This window comes from Rutilus rutilus (genome assembly GCF_951802725.1).
Source record: "Rutilus rutilus genome assembly, chromosome: 10".
Classification (NCBI taxonomy): domain Eukaryota; kingdom Metazoa; phylum Chordata; class Actinopteri; order Cypriniformes; family Leuciscidae; genus Rutilus; species Rutilus rutilus.
In genome coordinates this window covers 39,693,392-39,720,034 of record NC_140215.1, presented here as the reverse complement: position 1 = coordinate 39,720,034, position 26,643 = coordinate 39,693,392, and the positions used below count along the sequence as shown (strand labels likewise).

The 26,643-nt window shown below is 40.8% G+C and overlaps 1 protein-coding gene across 2 annotated transcripts; it reads right to left on the bottom strand.

The window, feature by feature from the left end:
- Window positions 1–850: 850 nt before the first annotated feature.
- LOC311298236 (bactericidal permeability-increasing protein-like) lies at window positions 851–25,367 on the bottom strand. Of its 2 annotated transcripts, none has more exons than XM_084420995.1 (16): window positions 25,300–25,367; window positions 24,130–24,236; window positions 16,842–16,953; window positions 16,484–16,612; window positions 10,867–11,019; window positions 10,699–10,762; window positions 10,523–10,583; window positions 10,018–10,109; window positions 8,226–8,402; window positions 7,984–8,043; window positions 7,641–7,808; window positions 2,753–2,817; window positions 1,809–1,851; window positions 1,648–1,711; window positions 1,426–1,502; window positions 851–1,333 (listed from the first exon to the last, which is right to left on the bottom strand). In XM_084420995.1, exons 2-16 carry the CDS (start codon window positions 24,224–24,226, stop codon window positions 1,283–1,285), a joined length of 1,413 nt encoding a protein of 470 aa, XP_084277121.1. In that variant the 5' UTR covers window positions 24,227–24,236; window positions 25,300–25,367; the 3' UTR covers window positions 851–1,282. The 2 variants fall into 2 exon arrangements, with proteins under 2 accessions (XP_084277121.1, XP_084277120.1); XM_084420994.1 differs by having other exon boundaries at window positions 24,130–24,239; window positions 25,300–25,366.
- Between the last annotated feature and the right edge of the window lie 1,276 nt (window positions 25,368–26,643).

Genomic DNA, 26,643 nt, shown 5'->3' with positions numbered 1-26,643 from the left:
AGGACTTTCCTTCTTGATGCCACAGTCTCACCCTCAGGACATGCTGGCACTTCTATTGAGATAGTCGTCGAAAGACAGCTGGAGAAAGGGCCAGAAGCAGAGTATGGTCACTCAATTGTCCTGCACAAGTCATGCTTGGGAAGGTGGTTTGGGTCGATCAGTTTGTTGTTCTGTCATTATCAGACTCAAACTTATATACCATAATTAGCATGAGCAGTATTTGAGCGCCTCTGGACTCTAAGGTTATGGTAAGTGATGTTACAATTCTGCAACATGCTCTAAGTAGTAGACCAATGACAACAGACTGGAGCCGGCTGACCAATGAGAACAGACTGGGCTTTTTGGAAGGCGGGGTTTTTTAAGAAACCGAAACTTAAAGTGAAATCAGGTACTGCAACAATGTATATTGCAATAAAATTTTGTTTTGTTAACGTTAAATCATATAAACGTATTCTAGTAGACCCCTGAACAAAATTATGACCCTCTAAATGAGCATAATAGGGGCTCTTTTACACTCCAACAAGGCACTTTGAATACCAAGGACTGCCCTTTGGTGTCCAACACACCGGCTCTCTTCCAGGCTCTTGTTAAAACAGAGGTGTCCAATTCTGCTTTTGGAGGGCCACTTTCGCTGACTCACCTTAAAGGTAGGCCTACCTGCGTGCTGACGTCATCTCACGCTTTGTTAGGGGGCGCACCCGTGATGTGCTTCACTTATGGTAAATACACATTAGCGTTGTTCTTTCTATAACTTTATATACTTCTTTTCAGGAGCACTACACACACACACACACACACACACACACACACAGTATATATATCATTATCGGACTGATATACAAACTATATATATATAGCGCCTTGGTCATATCCAAAAGGCTTCAAAATCTTTAATGGTGTAGTGAAATAACATGAATGTTGGATTGCTTATGATTATATATTTTTTAATAAGCTTTCACACAAACTCTAGCTCATAGCTAAAAGATATCATGCCAGCCTTCCATGCAAGCCAGATTATTTACGCAAATTAACTCCAATGAAGGAACTATGTATTTCTTTCTTTCTTTTTTCACTGTAAACTGTAGAAAATAGCCTGTAGATTATTTTGCATGGATGGGTGGCAAAAAAGTTTGTACATAATATTATGTGGAAAAATAGCATGGTCATATTTGATCAACTTGTATAAATGGACATTTCAAGTAATGATTATATAATTCTTACACTGAAAACAATTCTGCAGTTGTACAGTTATTAGTTATTTTGTGCAGGTCATGTGTGGAGCTCAGAGGCCCGTCAGGGAGTCCTGGACATCAGTAAAAATGGCCACAAAGCCCTGAAAAAGCCACAAACAATATCAAACGAAATCCAAACCCCATATATTTCAGAATACAAACATTCAATAGTTTAACATTTAATAGTACTCACATTTTTTATGAGCAATTGAGAATTGATCAAACTAAAGCCTTTCAGTGTGGGTAAGGGAAAACCAGCCTTCAGGATGGCTAAAATGCAAAGTAGAATAAGGTGTTAATTATCAGTTACCAGACTTGCTAAAAAAAAACAGTTTTGCAAAGTATATAGTTTTCAGAAGTTGCTTTTTTGGTTGCAAGTTTGTAATAAATGCAATATCATTAAGAGATTTTTTACCATTTATTTTTGGAAGTACAAAGATCTTCACTGCCATCACTGACATTTGCTCGAGCGTGTCAATCTGTACATTGAATGATTAGACAAAGATTAAAACATTTTTTATAATGCTGATCTACCAAAGTGAATATTTGCCATGAATCATCACTGTCTGGTCTCACCTTAAAATCACCAATCTCAGATGATCCGAGAGTCAGCGTTAAACTTGCAGCATTCAGGGCAAAAGATGATGCAGAATACTTATTTCATATGTAAAGATGCAGTGGGCATTCAAAAATAGGGTAGAAAATGGCCAATTATTTCTTAAATATAAGTGTTTGATACTAGTAACATTATAAGTGGACCTCAGTGAACTTAATAAAAAAACTAAAAACAAACAAAACTGGGTAACACTTTAGATTACAGCCCGGAAAGTACTGCACGTGTTTTTATTGTACTTACCCTGTAACTACATTGAACAAGAGGGTAACACACTTTAATTTACAGCCCGCAATGTCACACTTATCCTGTAACTACATGAAACAAGAGTATATTTACCCACTGTTTAAGCAAAAGTTGAAATAGGTTTAGTTTTACTTGCCTTGAAACACAGAAGCTAAAACTTAATATGTGCACTTTTGCTATCAAAAAAAAAAAAAAAAAAAAAAAAAAACTGTATAAATGCACTATGTACCCTGTAATTTTAAAAAGCCTTTATGTATTAGTACACTATTATAACAAAAAGCTACACAGTATGTTCTTAATAAATTGCTCCCAAATGTAAGGTTGTTGTACCATAATAGAAGAATAAGTGAAGAATAGAAGAATAAGTGCCCCTTAGTTCTAAAATAATTACAGTAGAAATAATTTGTTAATTTTCCAGGTTATTACCCCTTTATTTCCCAAACTTTACATATTGTTCCCTTATACCTACACTTACGTACTTTATAGATACGTTATAATTACAGAAAGGTACGTTGTAAATTCGTTTTACTTACACAATACTTTTCGGGCTGTAATCTAAAACGTTACCAAAAACTGCAATGCATGATTGAAATGAAAACACAACTAAAAATGGAGCTCATTTGACTGCGTCTTTAACTGGACAAATATAAGTGAAACTCACTTTTTCATCTGGAAAGCTCCAGTCAGGCTTTTGTCAATCCGAGCACTTCCACTGAAGCTGCCGTTCTGCAGGTGGAGTGAGAGAAGAACACTGAAGTTAATTCTAAGCTGAATTGCTGTTTCCTTTTTGATTAATTGATAAATTTGGTGAACACATGGTTCTATATCACTGTTTGCAGTTTTGACTTTACAGCTTATAGAAGGTCTTGCCCAGGGCCATGGCTAGAGGATTCAGGGCCCCCTGAAAAAATATTGATGTGGGCCCCCACCTCCCTCCACCAATATCATATACTGTACAATATATGAGCATGGAGGCCCACATGTAACTTAACAGGATTTTCTTACAAAATAACAAAGCAGATAACAAATAAATGTAAATAAAGGTTTTTACTGAACATCAGCAAAAGCAAAATACACAAATATAACATTAAATATAAAAGCCAATAAATAGCAACTTTTATAACACTAAAACAAATTTTCCTTCAGCAATGAACATTGAAATAACTATGAAAATTATACGAATCATTATATGTATATCGGTTTGCTTGATCTTTAACCTTTGATGACCTTACACGTCACTTCACCTAGGGTGAACCAAAATCCCATTGTCGGACCTTTTTGTTGGCAAAGTCACTTATGATGTCTTTGAAGTCCAGCTGTCTGCTTAGCTGGCTTTCAATTGAAAGTCGGGCAAGGCTATTAAACCTCTCTTGAGTTTGGGTAGACCTGAGATAGTTTTTGACAAGTTTCTGCTGAAACTTGCTGAAAGCCCTTTCTGCACCAGAAACAGAGACAGGTAGAGTGCAGAAGATGCGCACTGCAACGCACACTTCTCCAGAAATGCTCTGGAGCTGCATCATGTAGACTGAATTCAGCAGGTCGAGAGGAGACTGACTGACTGGCATTATACACAGACTTAAGATGCCTCACTTCATTCTCAAAGCCTGCTGTAAGATCCTCTGCATATTTGCTCACTAATGAGTGCCAAGCTGGGTGAATCTGATCTTCTTCTAAGTCTTTTAACTTTAAGATTGCAGAAAACTCTTCATATATATTTGCAGTGGTTTGGAAGCGGGTATCCAAGGCAGAGATTATATTATCCAATGCGACAAGGAACACATTGTTCCGAAACCAAATTTGTTCTGTCTCCTGTTGGTTTGCATCCTCTGAACTCTGACTCTCATCTACAAACTTCTTTCTCCTTTTCTTGTGGCGGACTGGAAACCCCCTGGGCACATCCAGAGCTTCTGCAATGAGGGAGGCTTTTGCAAAAAGATGATCCCATGAGTTTCGCAAAACTCCCATCTCTTCTTTCAGTGGCTGTATGTTGTACTTACAACTTCCATTGAAATTCTCCCTGATTGTAGAATTGGGTTTCTGTCTTCAATGGACTGCAGGATTTTCTTCCATACAGTGAGAAGAACTGTAGCTTTGAAGGACATGAAGTACTGTTTTAGACCACTGGCCTCTGACCTAGCTTCACTTGTTAAACTGCACTTAGCACAGATGGTGTCCAGAGCTTCTATAATTGATGGCAAGTGGTTTGCAACAGGTTTAACCACAGCTATGTGTGCACTCCTGGTCTCTGACAAGCGTTGAAGGGAGTAGCCAGTCTGACTTTTAAGGATTGCCCACCGCTCTGGACTTGCACTAAAGAGATTGTATAAGCGGTTCAAACAGCCAACAAATGTGGACACCTCAGGACATGACTCTGCTGCTTGTACACCAACAAGATTCAGAGAGTGTGTGGCACAGGGTGAATATGTGGCAAGAGGGTTTATTTTCTTCATTTCAGCTTGAACCCCTTCAACTTTGCCGGACATATTTGCCCCATTGTCAAATCTTTGTCCCCTGCAATCTGAAATATCAATGCAATGCTCCTCCAAAGTCTTCAATATCATTTCTGATATTTCCTGGCCAGTCTTACCATTGAAAGCCTTGAAGTGTAAAACACGCTCAATTATCTCCCACTGATCGTTCTCTTTCTCTTTCTCTTTCTCTTTCTCTTTCTCTTTCTCTCTCTTTCTCTTTCTCTCTCTTTCTCTTTCTTTGCTACATATCTTACCAGAATCACATTCTGCTCCATATGAGAAATGTCAGGAGTTGCATCACAGATGCTCTCTTTCCTTCAATATTTCTTTCGAGACCTTTTCTCCACAGATCTCAATTAATTCATTTTGTGATTCTGGGCTAAGGTAATGTGTCATTCTTGCACCTGTCCTCCTCTCTGACACTTTTTTGCAAATTAGCACTGAGCAGAGGATCATAATGAGCCAACAGCTCTAATGTGCCAAGAAAGTTACTATTGCGAACATCAACTAAATTGTCTCTGGTTCCTCTGAATGCTAAGTTTCTTGATGCCAAAAAAAGTGTGACATCTTTCAAGAACTGCTTTGTTTTTTTTCAACTTCCAGTTGTATTTGTTTTTGCAAGCTGCTATCTATTCCTTTTGCTTCTATCATAGAATATTTCAGATTTTTGAGGTTATCCTGTGAAAAGGGCATGCATGGCACACAATATAATGAATCCATGCTTGGACTGATGTTGGCCTACTTTCATGCATTTGCTGGGTTGAAGAACCTGGATCTGTAGACAACATTTTGACCACGTAATCATTCGGTGGATTGTGGTGCGCACCGATAATGAAGAGTGACAGTACTCGGCAGGCTGTACACGGCAATTTTCTTATTCCCAGCAAAATAACAATACATCCTGTCTTTAAGAACGTCTTGATCGACTGGGATACAACAACTCTCCTGGCCTCCCTCTCCTTCTTTTCATGGCATTTCTAGTAACCTGATTTATGTTTTCTTTTCCCCGACATTTTTCATTCATTCAGTCAGTCTCCTGCTCTTCCACCAAGTTCATCGTTAAAGGGTTAGTTCACCCAAAAATGAAAATTCTGTCAGTAATTACTCACCCTCATGTTGTTCCAACCATGTAAGTCTTTCGTTCATCTTCGGATCACAAATTAAGATATTTTTGATGAAATCTGACAGATTTCTCACTCCTCCATAGGCTTTCAGAGGGACCCAAACTCGCCGACCCAGAATAGTTATTAAAAACATCGTTAAAATAGTCCAAGTGACTACAGTGGCTCTACATTAAGTTTATCATGCGACGACAATACTTTTTGTGCAGAAAAACAACAAAAATAACGACTTTATCCAACTATTAGTGTTCTTCAATGTGGGCCTCTGACGAGAGTTCACGGGAGCGCCAGGACGCATGTGCGAGAACTGAGATTACGGCGTTCTTCTTCTACTACTACTTGTTACTGGCTGCTCACTCCTTGGGAGTATTACCGCCATCTACTGTACAAGATGACGTCCCGACATCATCGAGACCTAAATCACAATAAGTGTAGAATTCAATAGCTTACATACAGTGCGCGTCTTCCTCTGCTTATAAACAGACCGTTTTGCGCTTCCGGCAATGTTGGGACGTCATCCAGTAGATGGCGGTAATACTCCCAAGGAGTGAGCAGCCAGTAACAAGTAGTAGTAGAAGAAGAACGCCGTAATCTCAGTTCTGTCAGGTCCATTAAGTCAAGAACACACAGACAATAAAAATAATTAAGAATTTTTATTGAATAGATTGCAAACAGGTTGATGTTCCTGAATTGAAATTTGGCGGTATGGCTCTGTTCAGGGAGTCCTCTGACCTTTCATGAGTACCATGAAATAGCAGAGAGTCAGAGGACAGCAGCAGCAGCATTAGGGAACGCTCACACAGTTTAGGACTGTGAGAGCTAAAATATCCCCCCTGTGAACAGAGCAGGCAACATGACATAAAGCAAAATGCCACGTTATGCATAAGGAGGAGCTGGGGAGGTGGCGGGCAGCAGTAGCGAGCAGCAAGCATGTATGAGCAAACTGAATGTGCTTTAAATAGGGCGCCTTGTTTGAGCTTGGCCATTGAGCAGCAAGGGGAGTTACCCAGCTAATGCAGCTCAGCTGAAGCAGATCAGCTGGCGGGACAGTGTTGAAGCTATAGCATTAGCAGCATCTTGACTACCTGGCCTGCCAGAACTGACGCTGACGCTCAATTTCTCGCGCATGCGTCCTGGCGCTCCCGTGAACTCTCGTCAGAGGCCCACATTGAAGAACACTAATAGTTGGATAAAGTCGTTATTTTTGTTGTTTTTCCGCACAAAAAGTATTGTCGTCGCATGATAAACTTAATGTAGAGCCACTGTAGTCACTTGGACTATTTTAACGATGTTTTTAATAACTATTCTGGGTCGGCGAGTTTGGGTCCCTCTGAAAGCCTATGGAGGAGTGAGAAATCTGTCAGATTTTATCAAAAATATCTTAATTTGTGATCCGAAGATGAACGAAAGACTTACATGGTTGGAACAACATGAGGATGAGTGATTACTGACAGAATTTTCATTTTTGGGTGAACTAACCCTTTAACTTCAGGCACTGCCGCTTCAACTCTGATTGGTTCTGTTCACGAGCTGGGGAGGGACTTACAATTTTATTGGGTCCATCTGATGTTTGTCACTGACTGAATAATTAATAAATACTTTAGATCAGACTAAACCATTTTTAGGGAGGCAAGAGAAGCAGATATTTGGAAAAAATATTGAACCAAATTGCATGTTTTTGTGGTTTTCATTTAAATCTCAAGCATACAACTAATATAGATATTAGAATTATTCATACAACAGGGTCCTATATAGTATAACTGCTGGATTTTGTGGGCCCCCTGGGCATGGGGGGCCCCTATAATTGTCACCACCTTTCACCCCACTAGTGACGGCCCTGGTCTTGCCAACATGTTTTGTGCAATTTTGATATTAGCCTTTTCCTGTTAAAGTGTGAGAGTTCCTCTTCCCTTTTTTATACAATGTTTTTGTGCATAATTTGTGTATCCAAACTCACCACATCCAGTCTGAAGAGAGGCACCAGCGTACCATCAGGTTTAACAGCGGAGAACTTTGCTGCAGCCGGCACATGAATGTCTATCACCCCTGAACTGAAGGAGAATAATGGCGTCTCGCTGGCGTATAACAGCACCTGCATCTCCATGTTGGGATACAATGTGCGTAGCTGAACAAATAATTTGTAAACAGAGCACATTATTCATCTTGAAAACAACTTGATTTTACTTGAAAACTATATGCAAACGTAGTCATATTCTCTAGTTATTTACTGGTTGACATTAAACAGATATTCTATAAAAATAAATGTTTTCCCCTTACAAAGTCACGACCTGTACACTGACCTGTGGAACGAAGTCACCAAACTGACTGGTGTTCAGATGGATTGGAGAACTCTTTGGTATCTACATTAAATGAGAAGAATGAGTGACTTAATAGCTAAATCTATATTTTAAATCTATAAGAGGGCATGATTCCTTGTAAGTCTATAATGAGTGTAAGATACAGAACTCTTCCAACACAAATGCATGTATAGTTTCATTCACTGGAGACAGTAAAAGTATATATATTTTTTGTACTTCCTCACCATGTCATCTCTGATGTTGATTTGAAGAGCCCCAGAGCTGAGGAATGCATACGCTGCTGAATTCACGAAGAACTCAGAGGCAGCCATTGAAAGCATGTAGTTTTCTGCATACGGCACGTCAAACACGCTGGCAGGGAAAGGCGGTTCAGATGGAGAACTGCGGCTGTAAAACTCACCCTGTCACAGGAACAACAACCAAACGTCATTGGCAGGTTACGGTAAACATTCCAAAGCGAATAAATAGAATCCACAACACTGTTTACAAATCGAGAAATCTATTCGAATTCTAAATATATTCAGAAAGAGAAACCTAATAATAGTTGGGGCTCAGGGATGGTTGGACAGCTCAGAGAAGCCAATCCTGCTCCTGGAGAGTTTAGCTCAACACTCATGCCTGGAAGTCTCTAGTGATTCTGCAGACCTTGATCAGCTGGAAAGTGGCCCTCCATGAGCAGGATTGGACACCCCTGTTGTAACTGTATGCATTTAAAGGGATAGTTCACTTTGAAATAAATTTTTGATATGTTTTAGCTTACCTCAAGGGCATCCAAGATGTAGGTGTCTTTGTTTCCGCAGTAGTTTCAATTTTGATATTTTTAGGTCAAACCGTTCTTGTCTGTCAGTCATATAATGCAGGTCTATGGTCACTGTCTCAAAACACAAGCACAGAGTCCAAATTAAAACAATTCCCCATCGTCCAAATGAAACAATTCCCCATCATAAGTACACATTGATGGCCTAAGACACGAAACGAGCGGTTTGTGTGAGAAAACGAACAGTATTTATATCGTTGTTATCTCTTGAAAACAGCACACGTCCAAATGATCTGACGGCGCGGGCGGGTATAGATATATACATAGATGTCGCCTTGGCTACTGCAGTTCATTGGAACGAAACCGTAGCCAAGCGACATCTAGTGTATATTTCTATACCCGCCCGTGCCGTCAGATCATTTGGACGTGTGCTGTTTTCAAGAGATAACAACGATATAAATACTGTTCGTTTTCTCACACAAACCGCTCGTTTCGTGTCTTAGGCCATCAATGTGTACTTATGATGGGGAATTGTTTCATTTGGACGATGGGGAATTGTTTTAATTTGGACTCTGTGCTTGTGTTTTGAGACAATGACCATAGACCTGCATTATATGACTGACAGACAAGAACGGTTTGACCTAAAAATATCAAAATTGAAACTACTGCGGAAACAAAGACACCTACATCTTGGATGCCCTTGAGGTAAGCTAAAACATATAAAAAATTTATTTCAAAGTGAACTATCCCTTTAATATATGGCAATAAAATGTTAAACTGGGCAAACACTGTGCAATTTTCGTCTGAATCTGAGCCGATTCCTGAGTTGTATGACTCTTTTTTTGAGTCCGGCCGAACTTCAGCTTTGTCGTGCAGTGTACAACGGGAAACGAGAGGCGATTAACCTCTCCCGACCGGCAATCAGATGCTCGGGTTAATTACTGATGTTAGGACTTTTGGTCTCCTCTTTTGATGGTATCGCACAGTTGAAGCAGAGCTACGAACCGATTGCCCTAAACTCAGTGCCTTTTCCCTTCACTGCGCCTGCCTGAAAACAGAAGTTAAACCATTGTGACACGAAATGGATATTTTAAGTCTCAGCTCTACGATCAGACCGTATAGATCGTGAGCTTTGGCTTTACATCTAATGCGATTTACTCGTACAGTGAGAGTTGGTATTTAACAAAATAAATGCTGAAATCACACAGTGTATGCCTGGCTTTAATCAGTATTATAAATGCTGAAATAAAAATCCTTACCTTAATATCTAACTCAAAGCTTTGTGCTGTCACAGCCGGGGAGGATGTCAGAGGGATGCTCAGAGATATATACGGACCCACAGGTATGTTAACTAGAAAGAATTAATTTGAGCGTGATTACTGTAGTCATCTAATGAAGAGGAATGTAATGCGTGCTGTTGTTTTCTAAGTAGTTTTCCAAGGATTTTGTATTTACAATCACGCCAACAACATTAATGTCATTAAGTAGCAATAGCTCAATAATACGGCCGAAATAACCCACAGTAGGGTGAATCTCACAAAAATGTTCACAGCAAATTCAAGAAATTAAGGCCTTTTTAATGATTTTTGAATAACAATTAATCACATTTATCTTAATGATTGTGGAAAATAATGCCACAATGCAAAAAAAAAATGTATTGGTCCTAAAAATAGTTTTCTTTATGCATAATATGTCTTCTTTTAACTATAAATCTATGTGATCTAAATATAATATATCATTTTGAGACATTTTTTGTGCCAGTACCAGGTGTTTCCTGGAGAGTTGTCTCTAATCCAATTATTGCTTGTTGAATTGCCGGGCAAATCTAAAAAAATTAAATAAAAATAATAATTATGACAATGACAATACAAGACATAATGAGAAATATCATCAGAAGCAGATAATAGTGTTGGCTAATTTGTTTTGATAAAATGACAAACCTGCTCACGTATCATTTCTGATATTTTTCCACTGAAAGCACTTATAAACGGCTTGAAAAAAATGCTGCAGAATAGAAATGCTCTATTAGTGGTAGTCATAAGAGATATTCACAATTGTTGCATGTATCTTCAGGTATCATCAGTCTTTTATGCTTTGTTAATACTTACCTAGCTCCTCCATGGAACTGAATATTCACATCTCCTACATTAGCACTACACTGAACAGTGGTGATGGAGAGACGGCCAGCATCATCCGCTAACTGCAGGAGGGTGTAGATGTGGATATTGTACACAGCCAGATCAAATGAGCCGCCATCATGGCTGCAATCATAGAACAAAAGACAATCATATTACATATCTTATAAACAATCAACTCCTTTACATTACAAATGTCTTATTTAACACATTTTACTTTGATATGTTTAACTTGCCAGCTATCTTGAGGGATCTTTCCCATTCCTCTTTGGCAAATTACTCCAACTCTTCCAAATTACATGACTTTCGAGCATGGACCTTAAGCTTGAGCTCCCGCCATAGATTCTTAATGGGATTTAGATCTGGGCTTTCAGGGGCCACTTGTCCCTCAACTAAATCTGGACCAACCTGGATGTGCTTTGGGTTGTTGTCTTGCTGGAAGACCCAGTGTTGATCAAATTTGGCCGTTTTGCCTGTTGATAATTTTTTTGCAATAAAATGCAATTATTTACGAATATAGTGACGTATTGTTACGAAACTTGTCATCGCATCCATGCCCTGAAGGACTCTGAGAAGCTTGGGGTCAGTGCATTACAAAAGTATTGTTTTTTGCTGTAACGCAGTAATATAACGCATTTCTGATAAAATATTGGTAATATTACACGCATTACAATCTCAGTAATGCAGATTACAACAGTGCATTTTAACCAAAAAATATATAATTTTTAAAGAATTTACCAACACCGCGAGACATTCCAGCACCAGAGGAAACAATCTGCGAGTAAAGTAGTTTCTATTTCCTGTTGCTGGAATGCGATGGTTGAGATGGCGGCAGTGACGGAGTCTACATTTGTGAGATGGACATACTCCCATTATTTTCAGTTTGTCAGAGAAAAGGACAAGAAAGTAATAGTCAAGAACAATCTATGTGTGACATCGAGAAATAGCATAAGAAACTTGAAGAAACACCTGGACCAGTGCCACGCTAAAACTAAGTTAACGGAAAGACCTTTCCCTTGTCCATGAAAAATACTGTTTTTCTCTGCTCACTTCTTGATGACGGCGCTCCTCTCAGCACAAATTTGGTATCGTTGTAAAGCACAGCATTTTGACTTTGTGAATATTTATAGTAATTTCTCAATAGCATGAGTCTGAACCAATGAAATGTGATTTTCAAACTAATATGCTTGTGTAAACAAAATGATCTTTCTCCTGCTGACTAACAGCGCGCAATCCCGATATACATAGAATTAGTCTTGCCGAGTATTCACACAAACATTATCTGTTATGTTTTAGTGAATGTTTGGTTATTTGTTGGGGAAATCATCTGATGTATAACATTATCAACAACACATTATCAACAACACATTCGTGCGCACAGTAGAGTCGGACTGTCTGTTTCTGTAATGTTAATCAAACAATTGCGGTATCATGGAAAAAAGTTGAATAGATATATATATATTCCTATAGATATTGGTTTTGACTGGGTTTGTGCCAAATTTTGTGTTATTACCAGGGATTTTAAGGTATGGTTGCTGGGTGACTTTGTTTTGAAACCTTCAGAAAACCTGATGTTTCTCAAAATGGACTTTGCTGACTCTATCAACTTCAAACAGGTGTAACTCAGTAATTATTTGTCTGATTCCAACAAATCATACATCATTTTGAAGGTTTTTGTGAAAATAACAATAACTACGTTTTTTTGTTTTTGTTGCTCATTCAGACTAATTTTGCCAGCACGGGTCACATATGTTGGTTATGTGTCTATTCAGAATGAGTAATGTGCAGCAACCTTTTTATTTTGGGAATGTCAAATATGCTCATTTGCCAAAATGGTTGCTGTGTGGAAAAGGGTTAATAAACAGGATGACTGTACATTATCTTTTAATTACATGTTCGACTTGTTTTTACGGTGACGCATTGCTGCCACATACATATTATTTTTTCCCCTCAATTATGTCGTAATAACAAGCTCTTATGTCGTTAAAACGACATCTTTTCTTGGCCTTATAAGGACGTGTAGTCATGTACAAAATATGCCTTTATCCACATAAAATTGATAGCCTATCACGCCTTTATCACACTTCTACGTTCAAAAAGCTTAAGCAAATAGTAGCAGCCCCCAATCAGGCAAAATTAATCAATTATTTTTTTCAATATTTTTTATATAGGCCTATAATTTTTTTTATATAAATCTTATTTTTGTTAATAGGCATTACCTAGAGATATAATTAAACAAAAAGTAGTCAAAACACATCTAACAGAACATACAACATTGTGTTCTTATTTTGTTTAATTAACGAAATGCCAATCTTCGTCTTTATAACAGAAGATACAAAAATCTTCAAGATACAGCCTACAATCTTCACATGTATAACGGATTGTCACTTTATAAACAGTCCTTTGTGTGGTGGAATAAGCAATGCTATATAGAAATATATGGTTAGTATCTTAATTTAAACTTTATTTTATTAGTTCATTAACTTAATTAATTAACTTAATTAATTAATTAATTATGCTAACTCAAAAATTCAATGTAAAGAGCTGGGTACTAATTAGCCTACTAATTAAATAATGTAAAATATTAAATGTAGGCTATTGATTAGAGTTGCCATATGATTTTTCTAGACTAGTAGTCATTCATTTAAGCAATTAGGACTAATCGCACGTTTATATTCAATCCTGGGTGCATGTAGGCTATAGCCTATATTCCGCGCTCAAGCGCAAGCATTAAACTTGCTGCAAAAGTAGGCTAATGATAATAAATGTGTCTGAAAAAAAATAACGAAGCATTTTAATTGTTTATTAATAGTCTTTTCTAAATCAGTGTAGGCTGCCTGCAAACATGTCTCCATACCTCCGCTGTATTTGCTCTCGATTGGATTTATTTCGTTGGAGGACATTTTTTTATAAGCTTTATATAGATAGCTATATTTCTCATGTCTGTGAGGCTTGTCTATACACTGTTTTTCAGTTCATTTTTGAGACGCGCTCCAATTCACAGAGATCATGAAAGCGCGCCCTGTTCGTTTTATTTTATTTTACAAAAGCACAACGTTTTCTTGTTGTTGTGAGTTTACACAAAATTATTCTTTTCTGTATGACCAGAAATGATGGAGTATTTTAAAGGGACACTCCACCCATTTGCATTAAGCTTTGCATTGTTAGAAACCCAGTCATACTATTGAATGGTTGTGCAACACTCTCTCATTTTCCCCTGAGATGGGAGAAATCCGTTATTTACCTCTTACACTTCCTCCTACAATGACGCAAAAATCGTCATTTTGCGTCATTGTAGGAGGAAGTGTAAGAGGGGGGGATTTCTGTTGAGACTACAAGCACAAGTTCCTCATCTTTCCCAGGGGGCGGGACCCGCTCACGCTACAGACCTATTACAGATCAGTGGGTGGGACTTTACTCTCTGAAACTGAAAGCAATATCCTCCATCTTGTTTGAAGCTAAGCTAACAGGCGCTGTGGAGACAGATGTAAAGTTATGACAATAGCGGAGGAGAGTGCTCAATATGATATAGAGGAAGAGGATTTCGGAAGTCTGATGCTTGAATCAGGTGTTTGTGGCTACCTTTACAAGCCGCATTATAGCGAAGAGCAGCCAAGGCAGAAGACCTGCCTGCCGCGGACGAGGAGCCCGGACTGGCTCGGGTTAGGGCGGACTGGTGGCGCCGGTGATCTCACTATGTAACTATGAACCGCTACGAACACAGAGATAGAGTCCGTCTGCGGCAAATAATTTCAACGATGACAATTTCTCTTAGACGAAATCTCTGAATCAGACGAGGACACAGATGTTTGTGTTGTGAACTATCCTAGTTTTGCACCGCATATGTTCTGACTGAACATCCAGGTACCATGCAATAATTCACCTTTTCGAAAGAAATACAAACGAGGAGTAATGCACTAATGAGTTCGCCAACTAACTAGACATTTTGTGTGAAATGAATTTCAAGCTCTGGTGGTAGCTAGCCTTGTTGACGGAAGAGTGATTTCGCATTCTGGATAAGTGGAAGTGGCTTGCGGAGCTGTGCAATGTGGTGCATTGTGGGAGTTGTTGTCTTTCATACAAATGCGTCCTGAAGTTATTTTTTGTCTTTCCTTGGTCACAAAGGCACCAAATTCAAAAATTATTTTACATTTCGACTACATATATGACCCACTTTAAATAAAAAAACAATGTTCAAATGGGTGGAATGACCCTTTAAGTTGTTTCCACTGTTGATAGGAAAATGCGAGTGATGGCACCGGCGCCTCCATGTCATGCAGTGCGCGCTCCACACTCTGCACAAACACTTGGATATGCGCTTAATAATAGCGAACATTTATCTAGGTTAACGTTAGAGCGAGCGGCCATGCCAGACTGATAATCCTCTTCATGTTTAACTAATCAAATTTTGTTGCATTTTCTTGCGCCAGTTTGAAAAGGGCGGCTGAAACACTTAGCCTATACAGATAAACGCCCAACGCTGGTGTTTTTCTTTAAATAAATTCGTTTAGGCTTTAAAATAAATATTGTTTGTGGGCTAATTAATGGCACAATAATTTGTTTATTTTATTGGCTACTTATATGTTTCATTTTTGTTTTGCATTGAATACCATTTAAAGGATTTGCTGTGCACCGCAATGCCATCCTCCTATAGAAAGCCATGTTAAGAGCCATCTTTATTTTCTTTATAATAAAGGGTTTCTATAAAGGTATATTTTAGGTGCTTTATTTTATTTTAAATGCTTTAATTATAAGGTGTGTACAGAATTTGATCTTTTAACATTAATGTCCATTGGGGGCTGCTATTTCTTCAGCTTTTTGAACGTAGAAGTATGATAAAGACATGATTGGCTATCAATTTTATGTGGATAAAGGCATATTTTGTACATGACTACACATGTCCTTATAAGGCCAAGAAAATATGTCGTTTTAATGACATAGCATCTCGTTATTGCGAGAAAAAGTTGTCGTTTTAACAACATAAGAACTCGTTATTACGAGAAAAGATGTCGTTAAAACGACATAAGACCTCGTTATTACAAGAAAAATATGTCGTTTTAACGACATAACATCTCGTTATTACGAGAAAAGATGTCATTTTAACGACATAAGATCTCGTTATTACGACATAATTGAGTGAAAAAAATAATATGTATGTGGCAGCAATGCGTCACCGTATGTTTTAACTGGTTTGCTCGTCTTGGATAAAAGCTGTTTGCTAGAGTGTGGGAACTGTTTTTCTTTGTTTATTAGTTTTATTACAATTAGTTATTAGTTTATTACAAGTGAACTAATCATTTTTTTCAACTCAAATCAGTAGGTCTTGCCCAATTCTTTACTTATAAGTCAAATAGCTGTGAAATAAGTGGGATATAAATAAACCAACGGTTATTACCACTTTATGTTGGGTTCTTGATCCCCCTTGTTGGGGTTTATTTGACTTATGTCTGTGTGCATGGTCCTTATTATCGACTAAGTTCATGTGATTGTGTAGTAAGGTTTATAGAAAATGTTACTTATTTTCAAGATCACGTCAGGTAAAACTGATTTGATTGCTGTTCCCTTCCCCATGATTCACTGGTACACTTACATTATGCCAAACTGTGTTGCCCAGTTGCCGGTGATGGCTAGTGTGAGTTGACTGACTTCCACAGATACACCAGTTCCCTCTACAAACACCAGTGACGGGTCTGGCATGCTGCACTGCACAACCCACATGCTGGAAAGACAAAAACACACCGGTTCACCATTTATGGAATATATTCATGTAGACTCATATTTTCTAAGTTAAAATAACTGTTTATTAAGAACTATATATATATAAGACTATATAAGAACTACTGACTGAATTTCATGTATTTGTGTTTGAATAAATGCATTTAGTATCTGTGAAAATTAAGAACATTTTAATTAGTTAATTTGGTTTGATTGATTGTTAACAAACTGACTTTGATAAGACATAATGTACAGTGCCGATCTTGATGTCCACTCCACCCTGGACCTCTGGGATTTCAGTACTCTTCAGTTTGCTTTGTATTTGGACAGACAACATCTGAGACACTGAACACATGCACACAAACAGATACAGAAACACATATCACCTCTTTAGCATCCTCATGATTAAAATATACAAGATTGTATTTTAAAGGGTTATTCACCACTGGCAAAGTGAGTTTTTAATAAATCTTGGCTAACTAATAAACAGCCAATATCCTAATAATATGCATGCTAATAAGCAACTAGTTAATAGTGACAATTGGACCCTAAACTAATGTGTTACCATATTAGTTTCAAGAAAATTGCTGAAGTTACCCTTTAAGTACTCAAACAAAATACGTCTTTTTAAAGATGCCTCGCCCGTGCACTTCTGGTTGCGGTCGGACTGTTTCTGACTTTGATGGGCAAAATCGCTGCCTTGCGTGTTTGGGCGTTGACCACGCTAGGGCAGCGTTTGTGGATGAGTCATGTTCTCACAGTGGGACATGATCATCGCAACATTACGGTCAAGACTCAATGATCTCTCTAAACGAGGGAGAGTCCCCAGATCTACGGTCTCCTCTGAGGTCGTACTTCGGCTGGTGGCCAGGGTGACCTGAGGGTGACGGTGTGGACTGATATGCCGATGATACGTCCTCGGCCCACATCCCCCTCTCAAGTGTTGCAACCCGTGAGCGCTCAGACTGAGCGCGGTGGTCCCTCCTCGGAGGCTCCTCGCGTCTCTTTCGAACACGCTCCAGATGATGATGCCATGTCCATCGCAGCATCACAAGGTGGGCAGGAGTCCTCGGGAAGTGATGATTCGGCTGTGCTGCCGCCTTCAGGGGTGCCAGCATTGCCCGAGTCAGATCTCGAGCTGACGGCCATGCTTTCCCGGGCCGCCGCGAGCATTGGGTTAAAGTGGAACCCTCCGCCCTGTCCTCAGCGTTCGCGGTTGGATGATTGGTTTTTGGGTGCGGCCGCTGATCAACATCAGTGTCCAACCCCAATACCTTTCTTCCCAGATGTGCATGAGGAGGTCTCGAGGTCCTGGAAGGCACCACTGTCTTCTCGCGATCGCTCGCCGGCCTTCTCCGCCTTTCCTCCCCTCGACGGGGCCGCTGCCAAGGGGTACACTGGGGTTCCCCCGGATGAACGTTCTGTTGCGATGCAACTGTGTCCTCAGAGCGCTTCTTCTCGGGGCGACCCTAAGCACCCATCCAAAGCCTGTAGGTCAGGGCTATTCAGTTAGCTTCATTTGAGGGCCGGATTATCAAATCGAAAAGTTGAGGTGGGCCGGTGAGTTGGTTTGGGGGTTTAGCTTATTTATTGAAACATAACAGTTTTAATAAATAAGTTAAAGTAACCCTAAAAAAATGGTATTTACTTGGAAATGTGGTACCCAACAGTATGCAGATATATAAAACCATAATAAATAAAAACTTGATAATTTACAGCTGTGTACAACTATTTTCCTTGGAACAAATAAATTAATTATACAAACTTGTAGCTGTTGGTGAGAAATAATAATTATTTTATTTATAATTGTTATGCTTAAATGAAAATATTCTGACAGTGAGACTTGATAACCACAGGCTACTCGCTCCCACTGTATAAATAATGCCTAAACACAAGTTAAAAACTATATGCACCTTTACAAAGAAACTGACATAATTTCATAACAAACATTAATTATATATTCCTCATACCCACCTAATAAATCTAATGCAATATAATCACTATATTTACTATTATACTATATAATATTATAGTAGGCTAAATATATATATATATATATTTACTATATTTATTTATTACTACATAGTATTCAATATAAATATTGCACATTTCTGCCCAACCCATGGTAAATTACTAGAGTACATTCATGGTAAATGTTTGTAAGGGTGATTAGGGGATTTAAAGTCTTCTAATTTCGTTCATGCCACAATGGTTCTTCTGCTTTCCTCATCGGTCTTGTTGGGAATGTTGAGGCTGTTTCATCCGATTTAATACTAGTTAAATCATCGAGTGATTTGTGGTTTGTAACAGAGAGGTTTCTGTCGAACTGAAACGCTTCCCGCTGGTTGTCGCAACGCTGTTTAATATTAGTATCCGGGACCGGGAGTAAACGCAACTCTGTGGTGGGCCGTGTTGAAACAACTAGTAAAACAACTGAAAACAGCACTATTTGTTGTTACTGTACTGACTGAGAAACTGCTTCAGATGATTCAGTGACAGAGCGGTCCGAATGAATCCGAATAGTTTTAGACCGTTATGCAAGCGTGTTTAGAAAGAATCAAACCAAAAGAATGATTAATTCACGAATGATTAGTATCGCTGGTTCAGTCGACAGAAATTCGGGACACATGTAATATTCACACATAATAGACACACTGCTGAAATATTCACACGTAAAACGTTTCTCAGGTCAATCGGAGCGAGTATCAAACTAAATTAGCCGCACAGCCAGGAAAAGAGGAGGAGGGAGGTTGGTGCCGTCGGGCCGGATGGAGATGATTGCTGGGCCGCATTTGGCCAGTGGGCCGCATTTGGCCGGTGGGCCGCCAATTGAATAGCCCTGCTGTAGGATTTCGTCTACTCTGGTGGCGAAGTCCTACAGAGCCGCGGGACAGGCAGCCGCCTCACTGCATGTCATGGCCATTCTGCAGGTCTACCAGTCCCAGATGCTCAAGGATATGCACGAGGGTAGGACTGACCCAGGGTTCTTCGATGAGCTGCATGCCGCCACTGACCTCGCTCTCCGGGTGACGAAAGTGACCACATGCTCCCTGGGCCAGGTGATGGCCACCAACGTGGTCCAGGAGAGACATCTGTGGCTGAACCTGACCGATATGTGGGAAGCCGAGCGGACCTGGTTCCTCGACACCCCCATATCCCAGGCCGTTCGCTCAACAGTTCTCAATCGATCAGAAGCAGACTCAGGCGATCAAACACATTCTGCCACGACAGCCCACTGCTGCCTCCACCCAGCCGTCGGCACAGAATCCTCAGCCTGCTTGCCGCCGAGGGCGCCCTCCCGCACGGCCCCAGCAGCAGCCTCCACCCAGGCCGCGTCGTGGAGGAAGCCGCAGGAAGGCCCCCCCGCCCTCTCCAGCCCCTCGCCCCGCTAAACGCCAGGCTAAGTGGCGCTCTTGAGACGGGCCGCTCAGCGATTGCTGTCAGTTCTTTACAGGAGGTGGTAGCAGGACCACTCCTTCCCCCAGTGGAGGGCCGGGGGAGAATCTTTTGTCCCCGGGTGAGCAGCACCCTAATGTGGTTAAAGAAAGAACTGACACCCCCATCCCTGAGCACACAGAGTTCTCGGACGATAGTGAGGGCCGCCCACGGGTCCCGCCAAGTTCTCGGATGACAGTGTGCGCAACCCACAGGCCTCGCCACTCTCGTCCCCCTCTGTCGCCAGACCCCTGGCAGAGCAGACCCCAGCGGAACGCTGGTCCTTCCCTGATCTCCTCTGTCAGGACGCGGCTAATGACCTTGCCCCCACACTGGGCCGCTATGCCACCCACGTCCGAGTCGGTCATTCCGCTTCGCTGCACCACCAAGGGGACGTCTGTGGTTTGCATGATCCCGCTGGCACAGTTCTTGGGAGCCTGGCTAGAGCTTCCCAACCTGTCCCGCTGGGTCGCCCAAACCATCATGCTCGGCTATGCGATTCAGTTCGCACGGTCTCTTCCCCGCTTTGGTGGAGTCTGCTTCACTATGGTCGGTGGCAATGCCCCTATCATGAGAGCGGAGGTTGCCACGCTACTGGCGAAGGGTTCGATGTCCCTACAGCCAAAATGAGGTCCAGGTTCTACAGCCCCTACTTCATTGTCCTGAAGAAATCCGGTGGGTTACGGCCAATACTGGACCTGCGCGTCTTGAACCGCTCCCTTCAGAGGCTGCCGCATTTTCGAATGTGTGCGGCCACAGGATTGTTTTGCAGCGAGCGACCTGAAGGACGCCTACTTCCATGTCTCCATTCTACCTCGACACAGACCGTTCCAATGGTTTGCTTTCGAGGGGCAGGCATACCAGTACGCGGTTCTTCCATCCGGTCTAGCCTTGTCTCCTCACGTCTTCACGAAGGTCGTCGAAGCAGCCCTTGTTCCTCTACGGGAACACGGGGTTCGCATCCTGAACTATCACGACGACTGGCTGATCCTAGCTCACTCTCGGTTTGCGAACACAGGGACCAAGTGCACCTAGCTCATCTGGGCCTTCGGGTCAACTGGGAGAAGAGCAAACTTTGCCCTGTGCAGAGGATCTCTTTTCTTGGTATGGAAATCGACTCGGTCGCCATGTGCACGCTGCTTTCGAGCGAGCGCACGTAGTCACTGCTGACTTGCCTCCATCAATTCGAGGGCAAATGTGTGGTTCCACTGAAACTTTTCAGAGGCTCCTGGGGCATATGGCATCCACAGCAGCGCCGCTCGGATTGCTTCATATGAGACCGCTTCAGCACTGGCATCGCGATCGAGTCCCGAGGTGGGCATGGCAACATGGCACGCTCCGAGTACCAGTGACTCCAGCCTGCCATCAGACCTTCACCCCGTGGACGAACCTCAGCTTTCTATGGGCCGGAGTGTTGTTCCAGGCATGTTGTTGTATCGACAGATGCCTCCACCACGGGCTGGGGCACCATGTGCAATGGACATGCTGCCGCGGGCTCCTGGACAGGACCCCAGTGCCTTTGGCATGTCAATTGCCTCGAATTGCTGGCTGTACGTCTCGCCCTGCACTGCTTCCATGCGTTGCTCAAGGGACAGCACGTACTAGTCTGATCAGACAATACCGCGACAGTAGCGTACAGCAACCGACAAGATGGTCTACGCTCCCGCCGTATGTCGCAATTTGCCCGCCACCTCCTCCTATGGAGTCAGAAGCAATTGAGGTCGCTTTGAGCCATTTATATTCCGGGAGAGCTGAACTGTGCAGCCGACGAGCTCTCACAGCTTCGGCCTCTCCCCGGAGAATGGAGACTCCATCCCCGGTCGGTTCAGCTGATTTGGGATCAGTTCGGGGACGCACAGGTAGACCTGTTTGCCTCCCACGACTCGTCCCACTGCGACCTGTTCTATTCCCTGACCGAAGGCGCGCTCGGCACGGATGCACTGGCGCACAGCTGGCCGTGGGGCCTACACAAGTACGCGTTTCCCCCAGTGAGCCTTCTTGCACAGACCCTGTGCAAGATCAGGGAGGACGAGGAGCAGGTCATTTTGGTTTATCTCTGGAACCTCCCATGTGGCTCCTGGATGGGACGAGGCAGGTTTGAGTACCCTACCACCAGCGGTTGTGGCTACCATCACTTCCGCTAGAGCATCGTCCACGAGACATGCCTATGCGTTGAAGTGGAACCTCTTCGTCAACTGGTGTTCTTCTCACCGAGATGACCCCCGGAGATGCCCGATCAGTGTTGTGCTTTCCTTCCTGCAAGATGGGTTGGAGCGAAGGCTGTCTCCCTCCACTCTGAAAGTGTATGTTGCCGCTATCGCCGCACATCACGACGCAGTTGATGGTAAGTCCGTTGGAAAACACGACCTGATCATCAGGTTCCTGAGAGGAGCGAGGAGACTAAATCCTCCTCGCCCTCCTCTCATTCCCTCTTGGGACCTCTCAGTGGTGCTAACTGCCCTGCAGAGTGCTCGCTTTGAGCCTCTGCAATCAGTGGAGCTTAAGTTCCTGTCAATGAAGACAGCGCTCCTGGTTGCACTGGCCTCCATTAAGGATAGGGGACCTGCAGGCATTCTCCATTGATGAAGCGTGCCTGGAATTCGGGCCGGCTTATTCTCACGTGATCCTGAGACCCCGGCCTGGATATGTGCCCAAGGTTCCCACCACTCCCTTCCGAGATCAGGTGGTGAACCTGCAAGTGTTGCCCTCGGAGGAGGCAGACCCAGCCTTGGCATTGCTCTGTCCAGTACCGCCCTCCGTGTTTACGTAGACTGAACGCAGTGTTTCAGGACCTCAGACCAGCTCTTTGTCTGTTATGGTGGGAAGCTGAAGGGAAAGACTCTCTCCAAGCATAGGTTGTCTCACTGGATAGTGGACGCCATTGCTTTGGCATACCAGCAGCAAGGTTGACCCCCTTGGTGTGACGGTCCACTCCACCCGGAGTGTGGCCTCCTCTTGGGCTCTAGCGCATGGCGCCTTGCTAACAGACATCTGCAGATATTCTCCTCAGGTGAAGTTCCTCCAGCACTGTTGATGTCAGCGCCAGAGTTATGTCACCGGCAGCTTTCGCGCATGGCTAGGTGCCTCCATGTGCATGGTTCCCCCCCTGGGCAACCCCCACATGTGTATTTCCACTGTAAGCCTCTCTGAGCATGTGTCTTTCCCTTGGCAAGCCACCTTGCCACCCCTGGGGTTGAAATATTCCACCTGCGGCTGGACACCCCCAGTGATTCTCCATATGCAGCCCCCTCCCGGGTCATTTGTGTATTCTGTATTCTTTACATCTAAACATACTATGCCAGCATACTTCCTTATATACCCACGAGGTGGGGCGGAGTTACACATGCAAAACCCGCAGACCCAAGGCATTTCCATTGCCATTGGCTCATTTTCTAAATCTCGAAGGTGATAGGCTTTCTATGCGAAACCCCATTTCGTCGTCACTGACGTAACGTCTCCGTTCCCTACTCAGGGAACGAGGGTTAAATACATAACTGAGACATTTTTACTGTTACTACAAATAAAGCTATTTCTGAGAATGCTATGTTTGCCATTTGACAAAATATTTTTTTTTCTGATTTCTTAATAAAAAAAGAGATTCAAACAATAAGACTAACAGTGCTGAGCTATATAACAATGATTTCTCTGGATTTAAACATCGTTGGAAACATTTGGGATAATGCAAGCTCACAAGTCAACAAAATATAAGATTGTTCTAGTGGTTTTTGGGTATATTAATCCAAAAATATTACAATTTTAAATATTGTGCCTTTAAGCCCAGTTTTCAACACTTTTATCACTGCATGTGCCAGTGGCTGGTGTTTATGTCCTACTACTGCCAGCCTAGAAACATTTATGATTAACATTCACGGATGTCATCCTGTTTTGGTGACATGAAATAAGTTTTCCTCTTACTAAAAATTTAGATTTTAGAGGGAAAAGGTTATATATGAAAGGAATCAGTGGATAAATGTATAATATAGTAAAGAAAACAACCACTGAGCATTTCCCTGATGGACAGTATGTCTATCTCACAATAAAGAATGTTGTTAGGTGTCATTTCAGATCAATGCAGTGAAAACTTACCATCTCTGAGCCCCTTCTCTGACAGAAGAGCTTTTAATGCAGGATAATCTGCATGTGTGTATGTTAATATCATCAGGAAATAAATTACCAGCTGCATCCTTCAACTCCTGCTGTGTAAGACAAAATATATTACTCATGAGATTAACCTGTCTTTTAACTTTTGACAGGTATTTACACTGCAAAGCTAAAAAAGTATCACATTTGGTACATCAATGTATTATTGCAATTACTGAATGTTAATTCTCACACACACCGGTTTTATTTGTTTATTTATTTTTGGTCAAGATGAAAATCTAATTTAACCAGACATCACATCAATTGTATTATGATAAAAAAAAAAATTGGATGTACATTTTTTTTTACTGCTTGCTGTGTATTAAACTCATTGGTGTAGAGTATTCTCTTTTTAATCTTCATTTAAGTGGCTCTAGCAGCAGAAAACAAATCTTAGATGTCATTAGACTGTATATGTGTTTGACCTTCTCTGCATCCAAACGCCTCCCTTCGGATGATTTGAACCGACACTGCTTTCGGTGTACATTTATCAGTATGTGTGTAAATGGAGCCCTTGACCTTTGTATTGCTAAAAGAGTGTATATTTTATTTTTGCATTCCACAAATGATCTGCTTTAGCAGAAGTTTATATCAAATGTCAGTCATGATCCCTCAGTTCAGCTGCATCAGTCACTTCCTTAAATGATAGAGAACTGATACTGCATAGGCATAAATGGCAGGGGTTTGATATCTTCACTCTCTGACGATGTGAACAGTAATCTGTATGCTGAGCTCTGGATGCTTCAGTTTTATCTGTGTATAAAAACCCTTCATCCCTCAGAATCTTTTACAGTCTTGCAGCTTTTGAGTTGCACAGCAGAGAAGAAAGCAGCGATTTCAAATAAAGACAGCACATTTATATTTATCAATTGGGAAGATGCTTTTATCTGAAGTGACTAACTGTGGTTTTAAGTTTGAAGCTTGTATATTTCTTGCCAATCAAACTCCAGACATTGGCATTCCATTCTACCGGTTGAGCTTCAACACGTTTCAAAAAGTTTATGTTTGGTATGTTTATATTTCTATCCAACATGAAAAAAAAAGTTTATATATGAAAAAACGTTATTTAATAAACACTTTCTTATTCATATTTGATATGAAATTGTAAGAACGTACCTCAAATCATACAGCACAGCCTGTTGTCTGAAGGGAAAGTGAGTGTTTCTGTGTGAGTGTTTCCTCAAAAGCTTCAAAAGAACAGCGTTCACAAGGGAGGGGTGCGTGGTCAGTTCCTGTTCTGGGTGTCTTTCAATATTGAAGGATAATTACTAGTGCTTTCAATCAATAATAATAATAATAATAAAAAAACATTTAATCAATCACACATATTTCTATAACTAATTGCCAGCTTCCTAAATTTGTCACGAGAATCGCTTAGAAAAATGTTGTCAGCTAAAGAGAAGCTTTAAATGTCTCCCTGAAGCTGGAGATCGAAGTAGAAACTGTTAAAAAATTATTTAAAAAAAGTCTATGGTTAGGTTTTCCCTTGTGCTAAAATTGACTTTACATCCATTTTATTTTATTTTTTTTACTACATGATTTTGCATTTCTGTCCACCAAAATCCCAACCAGTCTTGGGTAAGATTATAATTATAAAAAAGTAATTAATTAATTGCATTTTCAACAGTGTAATTACTTACTCTCTCTAGAAAGTATTGCATTACTAATTACTTTCTAAATCCCATATCACCCTCGACCAGTTGACCAATACAAGGATTGACTTGAAGTTGCTCTTTTAATCCTTCCAAATAAATAATATAAAACTGCATGATTCATTCTTGAATTGTACAAAGTATTTAAACAGAGAAGGTTACATTAAAAACATACATTTCAACATTAAATGTTAAATATTGATGTTAAATCCACTTTTGTTTTATAATTGTTCCGTAGTCTATACAGTATTTAATGCACTTGCATTAGAACTAATTAAATGACAGAAACATTAACAGTAATCCCTTAGTTTACTTTTCAAGGGAAAATTAATTCAACTACAGTAATTATATACTTAATGGGTAACACTTTAAAATACGGATCCTTCGTTAATGAATAACTACACAGGAACAAATGAGTAACACAATATTAACAATCTAGTAACTACAGTTAACTAACAAGTAACTCTGATTAACGAATTAGTAAGTAATAGCACACAGATTTAAGTGGTAGTTCACTATTAACTAATCAATAACTACTATTTTTTAATACTTCACAGAGAACTACTGAATTTTTTTACAGATTTAAGTGGTAGTTCACTAATAACTAATCAATAACTACTATTTTTCAATACTTCCCAGAGAAATAATGAAAAAAATTCACAATTCATGCAAAACTAATTAATGACTAATGCAGGACAAATTACTAGCACTAGATTAACATTACTGCTAGATACTGTACACTAATTATAAATATGTAATAGCGTAGCAGACTTATGATTTGGGAAAGCTGTCAATAATTAGCCTATGC